The following is a 22,376-nucleotide window of genomic DNA, read 5'->3' on the forward strand; positions in this document are numbered from 1 at the left end:
AACAGTTTCATTCTCATATGTTAAAGAGTATAGTGTGTTGAGATAGCAAAAGCTATTAAATCCATGTATGATGCACATTGCCCTATATATAAAGTACACACAAATTTGAAACAAACGTAAAAATTTCGTTTCATATAAAAAATATATGAAATATATAAAATATTAATATTGGTTTTGAGCAAAAATTTACAGGCACATATTATAAACCGTAAGATATTGAAAGTTTTGAATGCATTTCTTTATCGATTCAAATACAGACGGGTTAAAAAACTCAATCACAAATTTCATTATTGACTAATATGAGTTTGCCAGTATTCCTTGATAATACAAAGAAATTTGGAATATTTCGATTGACACTCCATTTCTTAAATAATTCTAAAACCTAAGACCTCTAAACCTTTACAGTTTTCTGATAACAGTGCTAAGATAAGGCTTAAAAGTAAAAACCACCGCTTTATAGCCTCTACCCTCTCTTGATATACACAGTTTTCAATTTTGTTAAATGTAAAATAGTCATAACTTATTGAGAAAAGTTGGCCATGATTTGTTTGACATTTACTATTTTAATTTTTACAGAATTTTTTAATGCATGGTTCAAAATGATGATCATAGATCTGCTCCATCTATAATCATCATTTTGAACCATACAATAAAAACTTATTTAAAAAATAAAAATAGTAAATGTCAAACAAATCATGGCCAACTTTTCTGATATATTCAATGAGTTATGGCTATTTTACATTTAACAAAATTGAAAACTGTGTGTATCAAGAGAGGGTAGAGGCTATAAATCGGTGGTTTTTACTTTTAAGCCCAGTGAAGCGGGCGGGTATCAATCTAGTAAAGCATATTTTTTCGGTTTTTTAAACTATTAGAACTAATTATGGTAATTTTATACTGTTTTTACTTATTTTGAAGAATTTTTTTAGTCTTTTATCATTTTAATGTTTTTTGAACACACCCTTTATATTTTAAATAAATTCGAAAATATAATATACCTAGAATATTTTAAAATCAAAACGCACACACACCTGATCGAAAATGTCGATGATGATGACTATTACTATTATAATGAAACAATGTCGAAACAGCTGAAGATGTTGTTATTGGCATTGGTGTAGCACCAAGACGTGTTGAAGACGTTCCAACGTGATTTGATGATCCCATTTTATTTTCGGGTAAAACGATAATTTCACAACCGAACAAACACTAAACACACTGTATCAAAAATTTTGTTTGATTTTTTTTTTTTTCAAAAATAAAAAATCGATATTTTGTTTTACACTGCACTTTAATTTAATTCACCCACATGGCGGATACACATTAAACGCGATATATTGAGATGTTTCTGTATCTCATATGATGATATATCTGTATCTCGTATCTCGACGATAGTTGAGTGCTTAGATAACATTGTTGTACCTACATTGTTCATTTTTGATTGGTGCGCTTACCGTTTCAATGTATCACAATCACAATGTAATTTGTGTATCATTCACTATACTCGACTATACTGGATAAACTTGTGTGAAACAATACGCGCGCACTATGTTCTGAACTTTTCTGAATAGGTGTGAGAGTAGACGTACGCGGTTGATTTTTCAGTTTTTATCACCGTTTAAAATAGTGTTGTTAGCATTCAGTTACTTTTTTTCCGGGTGTGTTGATTAGGTCCAGATTCTGAAAACAAAAGATAAAAATTAGATTTTATAGTCTTTACTCAGCCCTCAAAATCGGTTCACAAGGAATAAATCGCATTTGTCGGGGGTTTTTTTAATGTTATAAATTTTACTTGATTAAATCTTCAGAAGTGTTTTTATTTTATTTTAAAAAATTGGAATTTTAATATATTTAGAATAGTAAACGTTGAAAGAACGCATACATTTTCAATAACGTTGCTCCACTTTCTATACATTAAAAAGTAAAAAAACTTCTTCTTTTATAAATTATATCTCACACATTAGGTTAAAATTTAAAAAAAAAAATTCTGTGCTTTGGCAAAATCTTAATTGAAAACATAAAAATCGACGAAAATTCACGCCTGCCAAAAGTAACAGAGCCAAAATACGACTAATCATCAATTTTGGTAATTTAACACCTATATAACTGCTATCGAATTATGCTAGAGCCAAAGTGTAAATATTATACCTTGATCGGGAATCAAGTCCCAGACATCTTGTTTTCACAGCTAGCGCCCAACCTACTAACTGTCTAATAAAAATTGAGAAATTAAACGAAAAACCAATAAAAAATTATTAGATAATACTGCCTATATGCCTAAATTCTGATACCTAATATAGTCTGAAATCACCCCCATTGACTCAATTTTAATAGCTTTCACATAAAATACAACATCCTCAAGGATTATTCTCATTATTATTTTATACCAAATAAAAAACAAACCGAGGTGAGTAGGAACCTCTCAGTCTAAACCGACAGTCTTCGTTAAATATATTATTGGATTTATTGACAACATAAAAGTTGAATATTAATTTTATTAACTGAGAAATTCATTGATTTAGTTGGTTGGTGCAATGGAGGTATAAATCCGGCTTAAGTAAGAGTCGCATAACCGATGGTTAGAGTCGGTTCAAAATTGGGCATATGTTATACAGCTGAATTTTCTCAATGCACTGGAGTAATAACGCAACTGACCAATTCAAGCCAAATCAATTGGGATTTTGAAGAAAAAAAATTTGCCTTTTTTGTAACAAAAATGAAAAAATCATATATATGTTTTATAACAAAACTGTTTTTATTTTTGATTTTTTCATAATAGTTTTAAAGTTACAGGAAGTTTTTAAAAAACTTTTCAAAAGAGAAACGAATACGCCCGACAAAAAAATGTTCGTATAAGCTCGTGTAACGTCATAATGTTAATGAATAATTGTAGTCAGTGTTTACTATTCAATAACATTATTACGTCACAACGATGTTTTACGAACAGTTTTTTTGTCGGTCGTTTTCGTTTCTGTTTTGAAAAGTTCTTTTATCTGTCTGTAATTTTAAAATTATCAAAAAAAATAAAATAAAAATAAAAATAGTTTTGCTATAAAACTTATGATCGTTCCATTTTGTCAAAAAAAAAATTTGTTTCAAAATCCACATTCCAAAATGATCTAATTATTCAGTTACGTGAACAATTTTTGTGCGACTTCAGATTTTGATATTGGTTTGATTTTGATATTTGCTGACTTTTGCGACGTAGCTTGTTGTTTCAGTAGACGAAGAATGTCTAAAGCAAATTTTACAAACAAATTGGGTTGCAGTTTTGATGCAAGTGCTTTGCATCAAGATACACTTTAACAGAACAAATCCATTTTTCGCAACGAATCCATTTTTTAAGAACAATCTGCAAAATTTGTTTAAGAAAAATCTGCAATCTGCAAAAGATCTTTGCACAATCTGCAAGCTTTCCGTTTTACTTAATTAACAAGGTTGTAGCTAGAGATAATTTTTTTAGATTACGAAATAAAACTTTTGACTGGTTTTTCGAAATTAAAATATCTTTACTTAAATCGTAATCGAGCTGTTTGCTCTTAAAGTTGAAAAATGTTTTCAATTATAGAAAATCGATTTTCTTAATAATATTACATTATCATTTTTCTTTTCAATTACTTATATTTTGCATATTTTTGATATATCGATTTTTTGGCTATTCGCACCGTGTGTGAGTTTTATTGGAGACATTTCCATGGTAACGATACACTACTATAATTATAGATTTGTATGGATTGCATTTATGACTTACATTAAAAATTTAATAATATTGTCTCACAACTTTAAATAAATAATTATGATAATTTACATTTGAAAAACAATATTTGTGCAATTTTACTTCTTATTTTCATAATTTTTTAATTAATTCGTGTTTTTCAATAATTTTAATTTTACTTTTTCTATAACATTAACATGTAAAGAATTGAAAATTAGTCATAACAGCCTCCTTTATCACCAAAATCTTTCACTGGAAGCGCTGATATCGATTTTATTGTCCCTACCTTGACTACGTACACAACAAATATGTAGTTCATTGTCACTAGGGTGGACAATGAACTACATATAGTAGGCATTGCCGAGAATTTCCTAATTTTGGGTGATTAATATACGAAAACGTTAATAAACAAACACATTTATTTTTCGATTTTCCGGATCGACTCAATAATTCTCTTTCTGAAAATTTAAAAAAAATGAAAAGTCATAAAATCTACATCAGAGTGAAAAGAGTGTTTAGACAATAAAAAAAACCTTTCTGTTCCTTCGAGGTAATTAAATTTAATACCCACCCAAAAAAAAATCATATATGAAAATCAATTTTAATTACCAATAGATGATGCTTGTTTTATAAGTATCAGGTTTTTTTCTTAATATTATATCGAAATCAGAAAAAATGGAATGGATATTCGAATTTTTTACTTAGAAGTAAATCTTAAAAAGTTTATTTTTTTGTTAAATATAATATATATTTTTATTATTTTTATATTTTATGCTTGAAAATTTTTATGAGCTTTTTGTAATAAAAATAAGATAATAACAATAATAATTTTAAACAAAAAAAATTTACAATCATTTATATCCATGTTTAACGAATAGTTAGAATAATGTGGAAAGAAAAATTAAGGGTTGTCAGAATATTGGAGGGTATACGACAACTAGATAAGAGACAAAATAGAATTTAATCCAAATTTTTAAAAATGTTTCATAATCAATCTTTGCAAAATACATATTATTATGACAGAAATATTAGTTTTTTTTTTACAAATTTATTTTGATTCCATAGTAATCTATGTGTGTACGTCATCTAAAAACCTCCTTGATTTTTGTTGAGTACAGTTAAAAAAAACGGTTCAGTTTGGAGAATACTCTAAAGAAAAAGATAATTTAATGGAGAGTGTTCTAAGATACGTTTCAAGTGCGAGTTTAGGGTTCCGTATCCAAAAAATTTATCGGGGGTATTTTGTAAATTTCACAGCACAAGAACGATTTTAATGATACTTTTTGTAGCGGTCCGATAAACGACTTCAAGGAACATTCAACCAACTTAACCTAGTCAAGAGGGGCCATAAAACAACACCAGGGGCATATGTAGCCTAAATTTTTTTGGAAATTCTTATATTGGATAAAACTATCATCTACTAGGTATGTTTGGTTGTTGAATACGAATCTGATGCCAGATTATACAGATTCTGTCATATCTTCCGAAAATCGTTTCATTCATAAATATCTTTTTTTAATTTTAAATTGAAAATTTAAATAAAAATACCTTTTAAAGAACAAGCTTTAATAATATAAAAAAGTAGAATCTACTGGTTTCTATGAGCCACTCATATACATGACTATTTGTAAAAGTTTTAGGAGTTATCGTTGAATTTAGGGCCATTTTTCATTTGAAACTGATGACATCCCTTATTAAAGAGCTTTTTAAAGTCATTTTTATCTCTATTATAATATTGTTGTAATACTCCATCTTTAAAAACTTATCTTTTAATGGAGTTGGAAAGAATGTAATATAATACATTACATACATATAATAACTAATAAAAATTATAAATCTTACTTCAATCTTTATATAAGGGTCTTTCAATAAGAGTGGTAGTTTCTAAAATTTGAATATAAATAATCCATTTTAGCTTTTTTGGAAGCCTGAATTTAATTATGGAAAGTTTAAGCTCGTCGGGTGTTTGTAAATTATTCACATCATTACTCATTTTTTAGCCCTCGATCTAAAAAAAGAGGTTGTTATAAGTTTGACCGCTTTGTGTGTGTCTGTCTATGTGTCTCTGGCATCATAGCTACTAAACGGATGAACCGATTTTGATTTTTGTGTTTCGTTTGTAAGGTTATTTAATGGAGAGTGTTATTACCTATATTTGAAGTGTCAATTTAGGGTTCTGTATTCGAAAAAACTAAAAAACTGGCGATGATCTTCAAAATCGGTTCATTTTGAAAAATTCTTTAAAGAAAAAGGTAAAAAAATGGAGAGTATAGGGTTCCATATCCGAAAAGTTTGTCGGGCGTTTTTTAAATTTTGTAAATTTCTATACCAATATACCAAGATATACTAAGTTTAGTTCCGGTTGTCTGTCTGTCTGTCGTCTGTCCGTCTGTCCGTCTGTCATCACGATTACTCAAAAACGAAAAGAGATATCAAGCTGAAATTTTTATAGAAACGCGTCCTTAAGACGTAAAAATTGAGGTCAAGTTGGTAAATTAGGTCTTGGGTCCGTAGGACCCATTTTATAAACCGTTAAAGATAGAACAAAAGTTTAAATGTAAAAAATGTTATAAAAAATAAACAACTTTTGTTTGAAACATTTTTGCGTAAACATCGTTACAAGATTGTAACGTTTAAAATATTAATGCTACGTATAAAATTTTGGTATAGGTGTTCATAAAATTCATTTCCGGTTTTCCTTCTCAATGTATGTTTGTCTGTCTGTCTGCCTGCCTGTCTGTCTGTGGACACGATGACTCAAAAACGAAAGAATTAGAATGGAGTCCTATTAAAAGAGTTGTGGTTGATATTTTCAACATATTTTTATAAACTTCAAAATAAATCACAATTTACTTACGATACGTTCAGTTTTTTTTCCCTATTCAAATTTTAAAATCATCACTCTTATTGAAAGACCCGATAAGTATAATAATGTAAAAAATAACATGGCTTTCATCATCTTTTTTTTAAAAAGAGACTCATAAAATTTGTTGGGTTTTTACATTTTAAATGGCCGAATAATAAAAAATAACAAACATTTTTATATATTTATTTTAATTTTATTATTTTTATTTAAATAAGAAAGACAAGAAAGAGCAATTAATTTATTTAAAACTAAGAAAATAATGAGAACGTTTATTGTTTTTTAAAGCTGTCGCTAACAGGACGTTGACTGTATAGTTGTTAGCCATACCGTGAGATGAGGCGAGACGAAGAAATAGACACCTAGTCTTGTCCCGTTTCTAAAATTTAAAGTTTTATACAAAAAATACAATGTAAAGTGTCCCCATTTTCTTGCTTCTCTCTCGATCTCGAGTTGATGTTAAAATTTCATTTTTATCAAAATAGTTTTCCAATGATCACCCTCCCCCCCACCAACAATTTTTAAACTTTTATGAATTTAATAATCCAAAATTCAGTTTTATTGCCACAGGGGCCACAATAAAATATCGTATCAACTATATCACTTGCCAGAGCCCGCTGCCCATCGCATGGACAAACATATACTTACAATAGAAAAAGCATCTCTAGACCTTTTGTGTACCGTCAATCAGAATACTAATTTAATTAATAAAGCAATATAAAATTGAAACCCCTCTAATGGAAAATATAAATTTCTGTTTAATTAAAAATTTTCAAAACAAATAAGTCAAAAATGTCTGCTTATGCTTTATTATGCTTTTTTGAGTATACACAGAAGAAGATGATTATTTCATCATAGTCATTTCAGAACTAATTCCTTAGAACAATTTATTTCACAACAAATTCATATTTCTGGATACTCATTAATTTTCAAATTCCCTTAACTGTTAATTAAAAAAATTTCCAGGTTCTCGCAAACATAAATCCAGTGTTATGAAAATGTTCAAAGTGGAAAAAGTTGTAAAGCAACAGCCTTAAATTTTCAGCCGTGATAAAAATTTGACATTTGGTCCTGAACCTATACGTATAGTACCTAGAATACAAAATTTCCATTTATGAATTTTTTAAAGTCATGCATTAAAATATCGCAATGAAAATTGTCTCGGTTGATGAGAACTGCGGATAAAAATGCGTGTACCATACTCTGTCATCATGATACCACACCATAATACTTTTAATGTTCCACATTTCACACCCTAATGTACCTAGAATCATTCCAACTGATTTTATCTGAAGGCACTTTTTTTAACCGTTTCTCTTACATACATCCACTACTCTGAGTTATTGGGACTTCTTTTTCCCTACTTATTTTCGATTACTTATACTTGGAAAACAATAAAACAGAATAATGCAACCGTGAAATTTAATGCTTAAAAATTACCATGTATGTGATTGAAGGTACAACAAGTTGTTAGTACATCATTTGCGTATTTAAAACTATAGTTCCTTAAAAATTAAAGTCACGTTTAAAAGTCGAATAAACTATAACAACTTACTCACCAATAACCAATAATTTTGTTGAGTATTATTTATGAAACTAATATGCAATGGCCAGCTTATAAAAAGACAGCCAGAAGAATCAATATTTTTTAATTTTTCTCGTCAAAACTTGTATTTTTTAATGTGTTCCAAAACACAACAACATTGATGAAAATGTGCGCATAGAAACTATAGATTATTCAAGGTTCGTATGAGTTTAGGCACTACATTTCACCCTACATACAAAAGAATGAAAATTAAAATAAAATGAAAGCAATGTATTATAAAACATTTATATGACAAATACTACCAACATTTGTCTATTAAATAATTTTCTTTTTCGAAAATACAAAGAAAAGAATAAATAAAGTAACATCTTGTTCTTTTTCTATCTTGTAGCAAAATGAAGGAAAATATTGAGTAGAAGAGCTCTATAGGCAGGAGCTTTTAAAATTATAGGTTGTAGAGATATTCATGCCTGATAAAAAATTATTATATTCACTCTGAGTATATTGAAATAAAATATTTAATTAAATCCTCATGTTTTCATAAATCTAAAAATATTTCTGAAGATATTTCAAAATAGCCTTTTTTGAATCTGTATATCACGTGAAATCGATTTAAAAGAAGTATATTTCGAAAGCATTGTATCAAATCAAAGAAAACGTAGGATTTTTGAAATTTCTGGGTCAAAATTACTGTAAATAATTACTTTCAACCAAATCAGAATCCCATTCGTCATTTTCGAATCGGATTATTCGATGAAATTGATTCGAAGTGAGTAAAAATCGCATTTGTTCTACCAAACCAGAAATTGCATTTATTCCACATTTCAAAGCGAGTACAATTCGAAAGCAACGTACCAAATGTGATTCATTTTTGAATTTTTTGTGTCAAATTTACTTTATATACGAAAATTTAAATACTTCCTTCAATGAAAATAATACATATATTTTTTAAATTAGGAAATTATAAGCCTAGTTGCTAGGGATCATACTCATCATAGCTTGAACATACTTTTAAATAAAATTGTAGGCAGTATCTTAAAGAAACATGTATTCATATGCTTTCGTATTTGTAGTATTACAATTACCTTTTTTTGTATTCAATATAAGTACCTAAGTAGTCGGTATTATCGGAAACCAACTATTCCTTTTATTAGAAAATTCAATTTAAAACAATAAATTTTATATTATCAATAAAAAAAAATCATTTAAAAAATTGTAATTCTCTATTCACGTCCTTCAAAATATAAGTAAAATTTGTTTATAATAATATGAATGTCGAAAATTTAAACTTTAGAAAATGTTTAATTTTGCTTAACAACATCTAAAATTGGAAAATGTTTATACTAAACGCAACATGTTTAAGAATGATATAAAAAAGAGTGAAAATAGGAAAGAAAAATAAACTTTATAATTTTAACTGTAAAAAACTACGATTGTGTCAAAATATTCTGAATAATTAAGGTTTGCGAATACTTCCATCATAATCATTAAAATATTTAGGATGATTGTTCGATGATCTCTTTAAAAATCGTAATTTTTACCACTTCGTTTTTGATAAACATATATAATAAACAATTCTTGTGGCAGTACAAGCTTAAAAAAGAGAAGAAAAAAACAAGAAAATAATTACAAATTATATTCCTGTTTCTACCTTTTTTCTATACAAAATAAAAAGTACTGTTAATAACTTAAGTTTTTTCCTAGCGAACTTAAGTTATTAACAGTACTTTTTATTTTGTATAGAAAAAAGGGAGAAAAACTATCATTATGACCTCAATGACAATATATTTATAAGATATATTGACTTTCAATGTTCTATCGATGTAATTATGTAAGTTTTCGAATTCCGTTTCAAAATTCTTTTTATTTTAATGTGTAGGTTAGGTTTGGCTAAAGTGGCTGCCCTAGAGCGAGACACATATATATTATAGGGTCTCTTGTAATATCAGAAATTGGTTTGGTTTTTTTCAACCACTACCCCTATGAACCATTTGGATATGTTGACTTGGAGAGATAGTCAACGAAAGTCCGACTCAATTGAGTCAATCTTATGATAGTAAGTACCGTATAGTGACAGAGAAAATGAGACATAGTTTCCTCCTTGTCTTCACTGTGACACCTTCTTCAATGGCTGCAATGATCTTGCTTATAGAAGCCCTCCGGAATAAGATAAGATTTTCGGAACGTCTACGATTGTATTACGAACATATCCGTCTTACAATACCACTAATGTGTTAGTTCCTTCATTATGATTGATCTGTCTTAGAATTCCTAGTTTGCTTATGTGCGACAATCTTGTGTCATTTCTGGCTGGCATGTCTACGTCACAGTTCTGTTTGCCAGTTATAGGGTCTTATAAATATCCTGATGACAGAGTATTAGGCAAGAATTAAACTTCATTTCAACTAGCTCATAGACGCTTAGAGTGAGTACAATCCAAAACTTTTGCATAATATTGTAGCGAAGCTAGTCTCCATATCTTAAGTATACGAATTAGTCCACCGATAACGTTTTTCAACATTTCATATATAAAACTACCCCAAAACTTGCTAGAAAGAAAAACAATGCAGACTTTCCCGATTTTATTAGTTATTTTTTAATTATTTAATAAAACTTTACAGTAACATTATTATTCATTTTACATATAAAATAATGCATCGTATCCATTAATTAGTGCATCGAACGATTTCTATCGATTGATCGAAGTAAATCAATTCATAACATAGCACAACAGCAATATATTCTTAATAATTAATTGAAAATAATTTATTATTAGACAATGTTGCACTCCTAGGTTGTATGTATAATAGTTTTTTTTATACATAGTGCGACGTAAGTAGATATACAGTTATTAAAATAATGGGTTTTATTACTATTTGTTGATTAGCAACGTGTTGAATCTACATTGACTGATATTTAGCTCAAAAATTGAGTCGAGGTGCTGATATAGAGGGCTCTTGCATTTGTTAGAATTGCTCCAAAAACACTTCTTGCTTATTCCGATAATTACTTATCAATTACGCAAGAAATTTTAGATGTTGTTTCAATGGTCGCAAACTTCTCTTTCAGCCTGTTTAACCTAGAATCACACGGCAAACTTCAAAGTGATTAATATTCTTTGTGGACGATAAAACAATACGAAAATAATTTTGCCTGACTTCTGAAAGTACAATGTCTTCGTTTAAATTTTCAAGAGGTCCGAATTCGCGCACCATTTTTTTTGTAATATCTTCAATAAATATTTTAAGCTTTTCAATTCTTCATCATAAATAATATTGAACTTCGCCAAGAAAACTTATTTATAAGCCATATCGAAATTTTTCTGATATTAAACTCAACGTTTTACTGTGGCTCCATCTGCTGAATTATTAATTAAACCGTTAATTATAATTGAATGCAAAAACCATTTAAAATAAAAGCATTAAACCTCAAAATTTAAAAAAACTTCTGTTCATTTCTTTAAACAATTCTTAATTAAAGTTATTACGTCACACGATCTGTTACGAAAACTTTCTCTTTGGCTGTTTTCGTTTTTGTTTCGAAAGGTTTTCTAATATACTACGATCTTTCCATTTTTGATCATAAAAATTATATTCAACCACTCAATTTACAATTTTCCAAGGGTCCTGACAGAGAAATCTCCAACGGCTTTAACGTTTCAAATTTCCAGCCGTTCTGAAATGATTGTCCAATACTACACCTGATCTAAGACTTATTATTTTTTTTAAACTTTATATTCAGTTACCCACTTTGTACACCTAGAATATTGTAAAACTTTCTATAATGAATTGTGATTGCATTTAAAAGTTTTAATTAGTTCAAAGCAGTGATTGTATTTATATGCACATACAATACGTATATGCATGCAATGTTCGTATGCCCGGACGTAAGTGTGTATGTATGTATGTCATTGTAAAGTGCACTATTACATTATAGTATAATGTACATCATTACCTATTTAATTTGTTTATATTCTAAAAATATTCAATATGTAATTATAATATTATTAATAAACTTGTCATTCATTATTTACTAATTAAAAAGAAAAAAAAACTGTTTAATGAGATTCTGTTTTTGTTATTGGTAATAATTAGCAGGTTTTTTGTGCTGGTTTGTTTGACATTCTATTCTTACTTAAATTATTTTAAAAAAAATGGTTTGTTCGCATCTGCTAATTAATACTTGTATTAAGATGTTGCCTGGGCCCATAACCACGGTGAAATATCTTATTTTTATTTACATGATTTCATAGATAGGTTAGGTTAGGTTATATTGGCTGTCCACGAAGGACACACTTAGGCCATAGAGCCCATTGTGATACCATTTATGTGTGTTACCACCTTTCCGCTGATAATTTCATTTATCAGCTCGTCAATTTCGGAGACTGAGTGCACCTCCTTCATGCAAATACCTTTCACTACATCAGCCCATTACAACTATTAATTAAATTAATATTACTGCGACGGCGGGAATTGAACCGCAACCCTAAGCATACCGCGGACGGAATTGGTTACGCCTTAACCAACAGAGCTAATAGGGTGAATCGCTTCATAGATAATGTATGTAAAAATAATAATAATAATAATAATAATGGGGCTTAACTTTTCTCAGATGTTTATAATAGACCGTTTCTCAGATGCTTATAATAGAGGCCATCCACATCATTACGTTTAATCTTTAATAAATAGATATATATGTAAAGTATAGGTATCAATGCTGAGCAAAATATTAAATCAGATTAATTTCGAATAATTTTATCCTTCCTCGAATGATTCTAATTTTCTTTGATAGATTGAGCAATAAATATCTGTTTTTGTCCAATATGCAGAGTTTTTCGAAAAAAATTAAATTCAAAATAGTAAGTATAAAGGAGTTATATCCAGTTTTCATAGAAACGATTTTTGTTTGTCCACATCCGGAATATACTTGTATATAAATATATTCTCTGAAAGAAATTTCAAGTTGATACGAAAAATATTCACGGAGATAAATGCAACAACAACAAAATTTAACTGAGTGTAAACGTATTTTGAAACTTTAGGCGCGTTTTCACGAAACAATGTTTTCAAAGTCGGTGAGCAAGATTTGTCCGAAACGGCTCACGCTTTCGATGGCTTTCAAATTTTACATAATCTTTTTAGACATTTCCCCAGGTAATAGTCGCAGGAATAAGAATTCTGAAAATTTTAAAACCACTTTGAAGTTGGCAATTTATAGAAATATTTTTTTTTTTGACATGGTCTTAAAAATCATAAATTTTGACTAATATTTCGATTAATATCTGTCCTCATCTATCGGCTAGAGAATTTACTGGATTTTTACATTTTAGATTAATCCACCGGACACCTTTTTTTAGAGGACCTGCAGGAGATCGCCTACAGAAGCAGTACCATATCAAACTTTTGAAATCGGACAAAGGGATCTTAAAAGGGATCTTTTGCGATCGCAACTGGATATAGCTCCTTATGGTTTGAACGTATTTTAAATGATGAACAAATCATAAATTGATTCAAATAAACTCCAATTTCGATTTCCAAATAATATGCAAGTAATTTGAAATGAATCTGGAAAGGATTTAAACGAAAAATTCAATGGCCTGAAGTCTTTCAAGTATTCCGAATTTAAAGATTAAAATTAAAAACAGTTATTAGGAAAAAAATTTTGGTACTAAACACTATTAATACTACGCGGTAACAAATAACTCATGTTAATACAATATTTTTACAACCTGCATGATGCTGTTATAATTTTTACCAATCGCCAAATCACAAACTACAACTTATCTCAAAATAATAGATAATCCTGAAGTCAAATTGGCTATATTACCCATAAAAATGTAAAACTAGACTTGATATCATGACAAAATTTGAAAGTGAAATTAAAATTGATTTAAAATTGAAGATGTTATAAGCAATCAAAGATTGCATTCAAAGGTTGCTTATCTCCTTTTAGCAAAACTAAGTTTTATATGTAATCTCTATGGCCATACCCACCTGTGACGTCACTAGTGGGCGTTTTCCTCTTTAATTAGGAATTTAAACGTGCATATCTTGCATAATAGTAGAGATTTTTAAAAACCAACTGGACTTTTCTATTCGTAAAGTGAAAATTCTTCATCTGAAATGTAAAAAAAATTAAGTTCGATCCCTCATTCCTGGAATAATACAAAGATGTTTTCCGAGCATCTCTGAATGATAAAAATTTGTAGAATTTTTTGCAGACAATTGTGCATACAAAAGTTACATTGTTTTGAAAACATAAACTAACAGTTTATGAACAGACATTATTATTTTATCTTAAAAAATTCAAACTCATTATTTATTAATTAGCGACATTAAGGGGCCTCTACGATTTTTTTGTTGTTAAAATATTTACCTAAATGTTTTTATAATAACAAAACAAAAATTTATTATTATGAAAACAATCGTTGTATTACATCTCACGTGATACAAATTGTTCACAGTTTGAAAAATTACATAACATTTATTTTTTTTTAAACTTGAAAATTTTTGTTTAAGCTATTGACCATAAATCAATTAAAATTTTTATCAAAAAACAAATACGTCCACACTCTGTAAAAAAGAAAAATAAACAAGGAAATATGCTTATTAACATAAACAGTTAATTGTTTAAACACCTTGTAATATATAATATGCTGAAATCTAAAATATGCTACCGCAAAATGAGCCTTTTATGAAATGTGTTTGATTTATGCAAAACTCCTCTGTTACCATCCACGAGCTTAACTTTTCAGCACTGTTATTCCTTATCATTAGGTATTTTTTAGAAACTTTAGATATTAAACAACTATCGACAAAAGCTTGTGAACGGTAGTACATAGTGTATTCTTTGGTATAATATCATAATGTACCATGGGTCACACGATAATATACGTAGAAACACCAGATATGTATTATTCATGACTATTCTGAAAAAACTTCTAGAAGCGTATATTGTAGAAATAATTTCGAATGCTTGTGTGCTTGAAAGCAATCAACGTAATTATTGTATAATGATTGGGTTTGGTTCTCGAATGATTGGGTCTCGGTTTTTTTAAACTTATTTCACTATTCTATTATTCTCTGAACCGAATTTTTTCCCTCGATTATTCAAATTATTATGTAATTTACGGATACTTAATGCATCGCTGTACATTTTTGTAAAATTTAATGTCTGTACTAAAATATATTTTAGATTGTTCTTTAACAATAATTGTGTCTTACACGATAAAATTTATTTGTTTAATGATAAAAATTTTAAATTTAATTTACAACTAATTTATATATGTTTTTATTTACATTGAACGTAACTTGGTTTGATCAAGTCATAAAAATTTGTCTAGTAGACCGGAAACCTGGTGATTAAATATGCCGTACACAGACTAAGGCCTAAAACGACTAGAATCATATTCATTAAAAAGACTGATACATAGTTTTGAAGATGTGGCCTAAAATCTGACAAAAATATCGCATTCCCAATAGGATTTCAAGCGATATTACTTCGAAACTATTCGTGTAATGAACTTGGATTCTGCATTACTTGAATCAAAATTACTTTAAATACCAAGTTTTATCGAAATCAGTTATAAAAAAGTTTTAGTTGATTTTTTAGGTTTTATTCAAGTGTTGGAAAAATCGAGAAACTTTGGCTTTAGAATTTAATAGAATTTGGAGCGAGCAGTTTTCGAGAAATCGTATGAATAGGGAATATTCATGAAATTTAAATTAGGTTCAAATATTTTTTTTCCGTCTCTTTATTGGCTTTAATCTTTATTGGCTGGATATTGAACTAATCCATTATTTTAGTAATTAATTTCTTTTTAATTACTTAAAATTAATTAATAAAAGTGCAAATTCGGTGAGAAAAATTCAAAATTTCTAAAACGGAAATTCAATCTTTAAAACGGACATAGCGTCATAGTATTGGCTTGTCAAATTCGTTGACATACTGAATGGTATTTATTACTTATATTTTGTATGGTATTACATTGAGTTATATTATTAGACGACTTTTTATTAGAAAACGTAAGAACAGCGAGTGTAAATTCACTTTTTTAAAGTGTTAATTATACATTGAACTGTCACCAATTGACAGGTCACATATTAATACATCATCAGCAGAGAGCGCCAAAGGGCTGCGTTTAAACATTTCAAAATTATTCTGTATTTTAAATAATTTTTTAAACTTAATTAACGCATTTTTAAACAGTATATTTATATTTTTTTACTATAATATATTATAAAGGTGTAAACAATGAATTAAAAATATAAAAAAAAATACATGAATATTCCCTATTGCTGAAATGAAGGGATACTGAGATATGGGATGGTGTTTATTGTTAAAGTGTCTAAATTTTTGTGTTTATTCTTATTTACTTTAGGGATTGAAAACAGAAATTATTTTTAGCTTAAATCAAGAGGCAACATTATACCCCGTTTAACTAAAGATAATAAAAATAATTTACATAGTATGATGTCACCAAATTTCACAGAATATTTTCGTGAAATCATTATATATTAACCAAATCACTCCCCCAACAATTTGTATTTTCTATGCGTATGAAAAATGATGACTCTCTTTTTCAGTTTATAATAAAATCATAAAAGCAGACTATAAAGAATCATAAAAAAATTTTCATCAACAAAATTTTCTATTCTTAAAAAACTATAAAATTATTCAAAACGATAGTTGAAAACATGAACGAAGAAAATAGTGAAAAACAATGAATGCTTAAAGTAAAGTATGATAATCTGAATCACTTTTGAAACAGTAAAGAAAATGTACAATGAAATTATTAAATTTTCTTTTCGAATAATTTCAAAATTTAATTTGCTTTTATTAATATTCTAACAAGATTTCGTTAGCTTCCCTTGTAATTAACGAACTAATGAACTAACATTGTAAAAATTGTTAGAAGTTAATTTTAAACTACTTCTAATTGTCCGATTAACTTGAAAATTTGCCACGTATCAAAGTCTGATGACACTACAATATTTGTAATGGTGTAGTGGCTAGGATGCCCGTTCTTTACCCTTGTTATTGTTACCCAAAGAGTACACAATCTTTAATTTAGCGAGACTACAAATAAAAAAAGTAATTAGTTTTAAAAAACACGCGTTTTAGCAATAAACAATGAATAATAATTTTAATCGTAATGTAAAATTCAAAGCGTAGATGGTCTTTCAATGAATACTTTAAATTAACTGATTTGATAGATATCAACCACCTCACGCTTTAAATTTAACATTACAATTAAAGTTGTCATCCACTTTTTTGTGCAATAAAGCGTGTTTTTTTATCGCATAGATCAATAAAAACACGATAAATTTTATTATTATATTTTTGACAAATTAATTTCTTAAAAATTTCTTTCAAATAATAAATGATAGTAATTCCAAAATTCAATAATTTTCGTTATATAGATATGTTCACGCATTCTCGTTCTGGGATCGCAATTCCTAACCGAGGGGCCATTATTTGTCATTTTTCGACAAAATGAAAGTCTCTCACTTTAAAATAGTCCTGAAGTTTTGTTTGGTTTTAGGAGTATTTACTGATCTTATAGTAATTTCCTAGTTTTTAGTATACATATGGGTATATGGTTGCTAAGAGGACCCAATGAATGTTCGTTTGGTACTGAATAATAAACCAGAAAAATAAAAAATAATATAAAAATTTTACGTTAAAAAATGTTTTCATGTATTTAAATCATAAAAATTATTCATAATAAATATTAAAATTATAAAACAATAGTTCTTGTGACACAGAATAAAATATTTCTAAGTAGAATTGACTCCTTTTTTTTTTTTATTTTATTTTCTAACTTGACTGCTCTTTTAAAAAAATTTATTAGAACAAAAAAATTCTTAGTTGACTTTTGAATAGTTTCATAGTTTCATAAATTTTTTTTTTTGATTCTTGCTCTAAAAATATGCCTTTATCCAATTAAATTTCTTGACAGGGACGGAGTTTTTTCCGATGTAGAAATCCAAGGGTTTGTTTGATGACAAATTTGTATTTGTTCTTTTTTTAACTCTTTAACAAATATATCACGGAAAAGTTTTTTCAAAATTTCTAAAATTAAAAAAAAATGGTTATTAGCACCTCTCTTATACTGTTCGTGTTTCGTGTTAATTATCCGAACTTTAATGAAATTTATCTCGAGTTAGAAACAGACAATAGATTTCAACTCTTTATGGCAAAATGTATTTTAATATTCTTATTAAGAAGGTTAGGTTAGGTTAGGTTATAGTGGCTGTCCACGAAGGACACACTCAGGCTAAAGAAGCCATTCTGAAACCATATATGTGTTTTACCACCTTTCCGTTGATAATTTCATTTATCAGCTCCTCAATTTCAGATGCTGTTGCATATACCATGCACTACTACCAGCAAATCACAACTATTAATTAAATTAATGTTGTTGCGACGGCGGAAATCGAACCCGCTACCCTAAGGATACCACGGACTTATTAAGTATGTTTACAAAAATTTAGATGTTTCTGACGCTATGCCCATAGCACCGACAAATATCGGAAGGCTTAAATGTCGTGATTTTTCAATTACTCGTGAATTTTTAATTATTTATTTTAGAAAATTTTATGATTTTTTCTATTAATTTTTATGTTCTTATGAATTGAAATTATTGTATTCGTTAGAAAATTCGAGGAAAAGTACACACGTGTCTACAAATTTTGACTGGTAACGGGTCTGTTGAACATCGATCTATTTTAATTACCCGTTTAATCACAAAGTAAAGCTATGGTTAAGGGAAAAATTTTTTTACTAGCGATTTATCCACAAAAAAGAAATTTCTGTCTACGGCCAAGTGGGTATAAAGAATTATCTTAACATTTATTTATATAAACAGTAGTGGGAAATAAATTGAAATGATAACACTTAAAAAAAATTTGTTTGTAGGTTAAAAAAACAAAAACTTTTTTCAAATAAAATATTCATTTTTATGGTAATTCATATTTGATAAGGATGTGAATTTATTTTTTTAAGTATGTAAAATATTCCTACAATGCCAACCACAAGTCGACCTATATTTATGAAATGTTCACTCAAAATTATCATGCTTGGCTGACACTTATTTACAAAATAGAAACACGTTGAGAACAACAGTTTGCTTTCGTTAGTTATTTTAATTAATTAGTGATATTTTGAAATCGGTTTTTACTTTATTAGGATATTAATCTGTGGTAAGCTTTTAACGACTATCTTCCTTCGCTTCTCTTTAAAAGCAATGAAATTTTTAAGTGGTCGTATTTTGCGCACTAGGCTCCATTATTCTGGTACGACGCTAGGACGCTAATTTTTAGACTGGGCTTCCAAAAATGATAAGAAAAATGTAGTCATCATCCCCTATATAAATGCACATGTTGGGTGTTATTTCTGCCTTATTCCAATTAAAATGGGTCGCTATAACCTATACAGGGTGGAATATTTTAATCTACAATGCCTTATATCTATTTTTATAGTAATAACTTGCACAAAAACTATAGAGTTTGATAGGGGGCATCATTTTCTGACATCAGATTGGACCTAGTTCAAAGGGTTGCTCTTATAGCCAATTTAGATTCTAAACGGTAAGAGAAAGTCAAAAAGTTGATTCTCATAAAAAACTAACAATTTATACTTCAAACATTTTTTCGAAAATGGTTAGATTTCATCGGAAATTGAACTTAAAAATGTGTCATTATTGTATTTAATCGAAAGAAAATTCGATAATTGTAGGTCCAAGTCATCGATACAGATGGATATCCTCTATTAACCTTGAAAACTTTTGACTAAATCATTTCTCCGTTGTTAGCGAGTTTTTTTTTCGATTAAATGCAATAATGACATATTTTTAAGTCACATTTCCTCCGAAAGCTGAAGATTTTCGAAAAAATTATTAGATAAAAAATGTTAGTTTTTTTATAATGATTAACATTCCAATTTAAAGTGTTATTTTATCTCTTATCTTTTAGGATCTAAATTGGTTATTAAAGAAACCCGAAGAACTAGGTTCAATTTGATGTTTGAACATGATGTCTCCTATAAAACTCTGTAACTTTTGATTGGCTCACTACAAAGCGAGCTATTTGCCATTATGGATTCAAATGATCCAATCTGTATTTGTGTTAATAAGGTCCAAAATAATACGGCTCAAAATGAATTGTATAAGGTTCAAGATAGTATTACGATGGTGTTTTTTTTAACTGAAAAAATATCCATATCTAAAAAAGGTGTGTTTTTACGTTGATCGGTACAGCCAATATATTTGCTTATACGTTAATGAATATTGTTCACTATAGCCGATGTGTCGTTATAACTGATGTCTTTATAGCCAATACATTTATGAATGTGTTTATATATGGGATTCAACCGAGAATTTTTATTTTCATAGTTATAACCTCCTCGACGTTAAAACCGATATCTTTATAGCCAATTTTGACTGTATGTATACAAGCTAAAAACATTTTTGATTTTTACACGGTATTTCTATGTATAAAAAAGTTTTATTTTTTTTGAATAATTAAAGGCACAATTAATGTATGAAATCAAAACAATATTTAACAAAACAAACATTAACTACTTTAATTAATACAATCATATTAAAATGTGTAGCTAAATATAATAAATTTTAATGCTTATCTATAATCAACATGTACTAAAAATAATTAGAATCATGACCTTAGTTTTAGAAAAACATATACGAAACAAAATACTTAAACTATACATGCATTTCACGAGAGTTTGTAGATCGGACATAGATCGGAAAAATTCTAATCTGTAAATTAATTATTTAAATTTAGATAGCATTTAACATCATTAGTAATCGGATTTATATAGTTATTTAATTACTAAAATTATAATAATTTTTTTTTTGCGTATGTTTGTCTTTGGGGACGAAAATTTTTGTGAATTTTTTTTCTTTTTAAGTAGAATATTTTCAAAACTGTTTATCAGACTTTCTTTTTTTAATTTTAACGTAATAAACGAGCTTTAAATTATAAAAGTATAATTTTTTTTAAAATTCTAATTATTAATTACATGAAAAGTTTTCTTTTCTATGGTTAAACTCAACTAGAAAATTAAGGAGAGGTAACGTTAAGATCCAAATGAATTAGCACTGCCGTGGATCCCCGAAATAGGATAAGCTTCTACAGGGTAGTTGCACCGTCAAATCTATGGACAGAGAAATACAGAATGAGGAAAAAAGTATATAGTAAGTTCTACCTATCAGTGACTTTGATTATATCATTTAATTTAAGTTTGAGAGTCATTTAATTATGTCAGTAACTCAAAATGGGTTATAGCATAATTGGGAGGACTGTCATATCCTACGCACATAAAGGGAAAATTTTGGTAGAGAACAAGAACAAATTAAAGTTAAGCCGTATTTAGTACAAGAAGTTTTTTGGCTGAAATAATTGTCAATAGTTTTCGATTTTCTTGGAGACAATTGAGATAGATGTGATATTGAAAATAAACTGTGTTTTAATTGGGAATTATCTTGTGAATCAATTCTTAATCTTAATTTTAATCAAATCTTAATTATCGGAACACATTATAATTAGAAACGACCGAAAATCGGAACCCTTACCATCGGCATGAGTGTACAGTCTCTCTCAAATACATACACACAAATGCTTTATACAATTCCAGTAATAAGAACACCCCTGGTTTTTATTGAATACCGATTATCGAAACTCAGTATATAATATTTTAAAACGATAAATTTTAAATTTGAAGATATTATAATTTTATCATATTACAAAAGTATATTATTTGTATTTATAATGAAATAATAAACTTAAATACTAACATGTACACACTGAAATCAAAATCATATTTTTTTTTTTTTAAATAATTAAATTAATTCATATTTTATATTTTTAATGATAAAATAATTATCATTTAATTTTATTTTTTATAAATATATTAGATTAAAATGAAAATATAATTTAATTTTATTTCCTTTATTTTTAATATTAAACATCACATTGAATAAAATTACCGGGTATCCAGATTATGTTGAATTAGAGATGCCAATTTCGATATCGCGAATGAAGTCCTCTTTTTCCACTAAATATCCGCATTATACACAGTAATAAAATGCTTTTCATTTATAAGAAAAATTTATTTATTTTTAACAGAGATTTGATACACGTGATATGAATATCAATAATACCCCTCTGAATTTAAAAAAATATAGGATCTAGAATAATTCTAAAAGCAATCACAATATCTTCTATTCTATA

At 28.0% G+C, this 22,376-nt stretch overlaps 1 protein-coding gene across 2 annotated transcripts in view; it reads right to left on the minus strand.

The window, feature by feature from the left end:
- LOC123294776 (diuretic hormone receptor-like) overlaps nucleotides 1-22,376 on the minus strand; it is a 402,325-nt gene that overhangs the window by 155,144 nt on the left and 224,805 nt on the right. For both annotated transcript variants that reach the window (XM_044875917.1, XM_044875918.1), the window contains one exon: nucleotides 1,032-1,680. In XM_044875917.1, the coding sequence (XP_044731852.1) occupies nucleotides 1,032-1,167 (136 nt within the window). In that variant the 5' untranslated portion in view covers nucleotides 1,168-1,680. The remainder of the gene's footprint in view (nucleotides 1-1,031; nucleotides 1,681-22,376) is intronic.

Source organism: Chrysoperla carnea, chromosome 3, assembly GCF_905475395.1.
Source record: "Chrysoperla carnea chromosome 3, inChrCarn1.1, whole genome shotgun sequence".
Taxonomy (NCBI): domain Eukaryota; kingdom Metazoa; phylum Arthropoda; class Insecta; order Neuroptera; family Chrysopidae; genus Chrysoperla; species Chrysoperla carnea.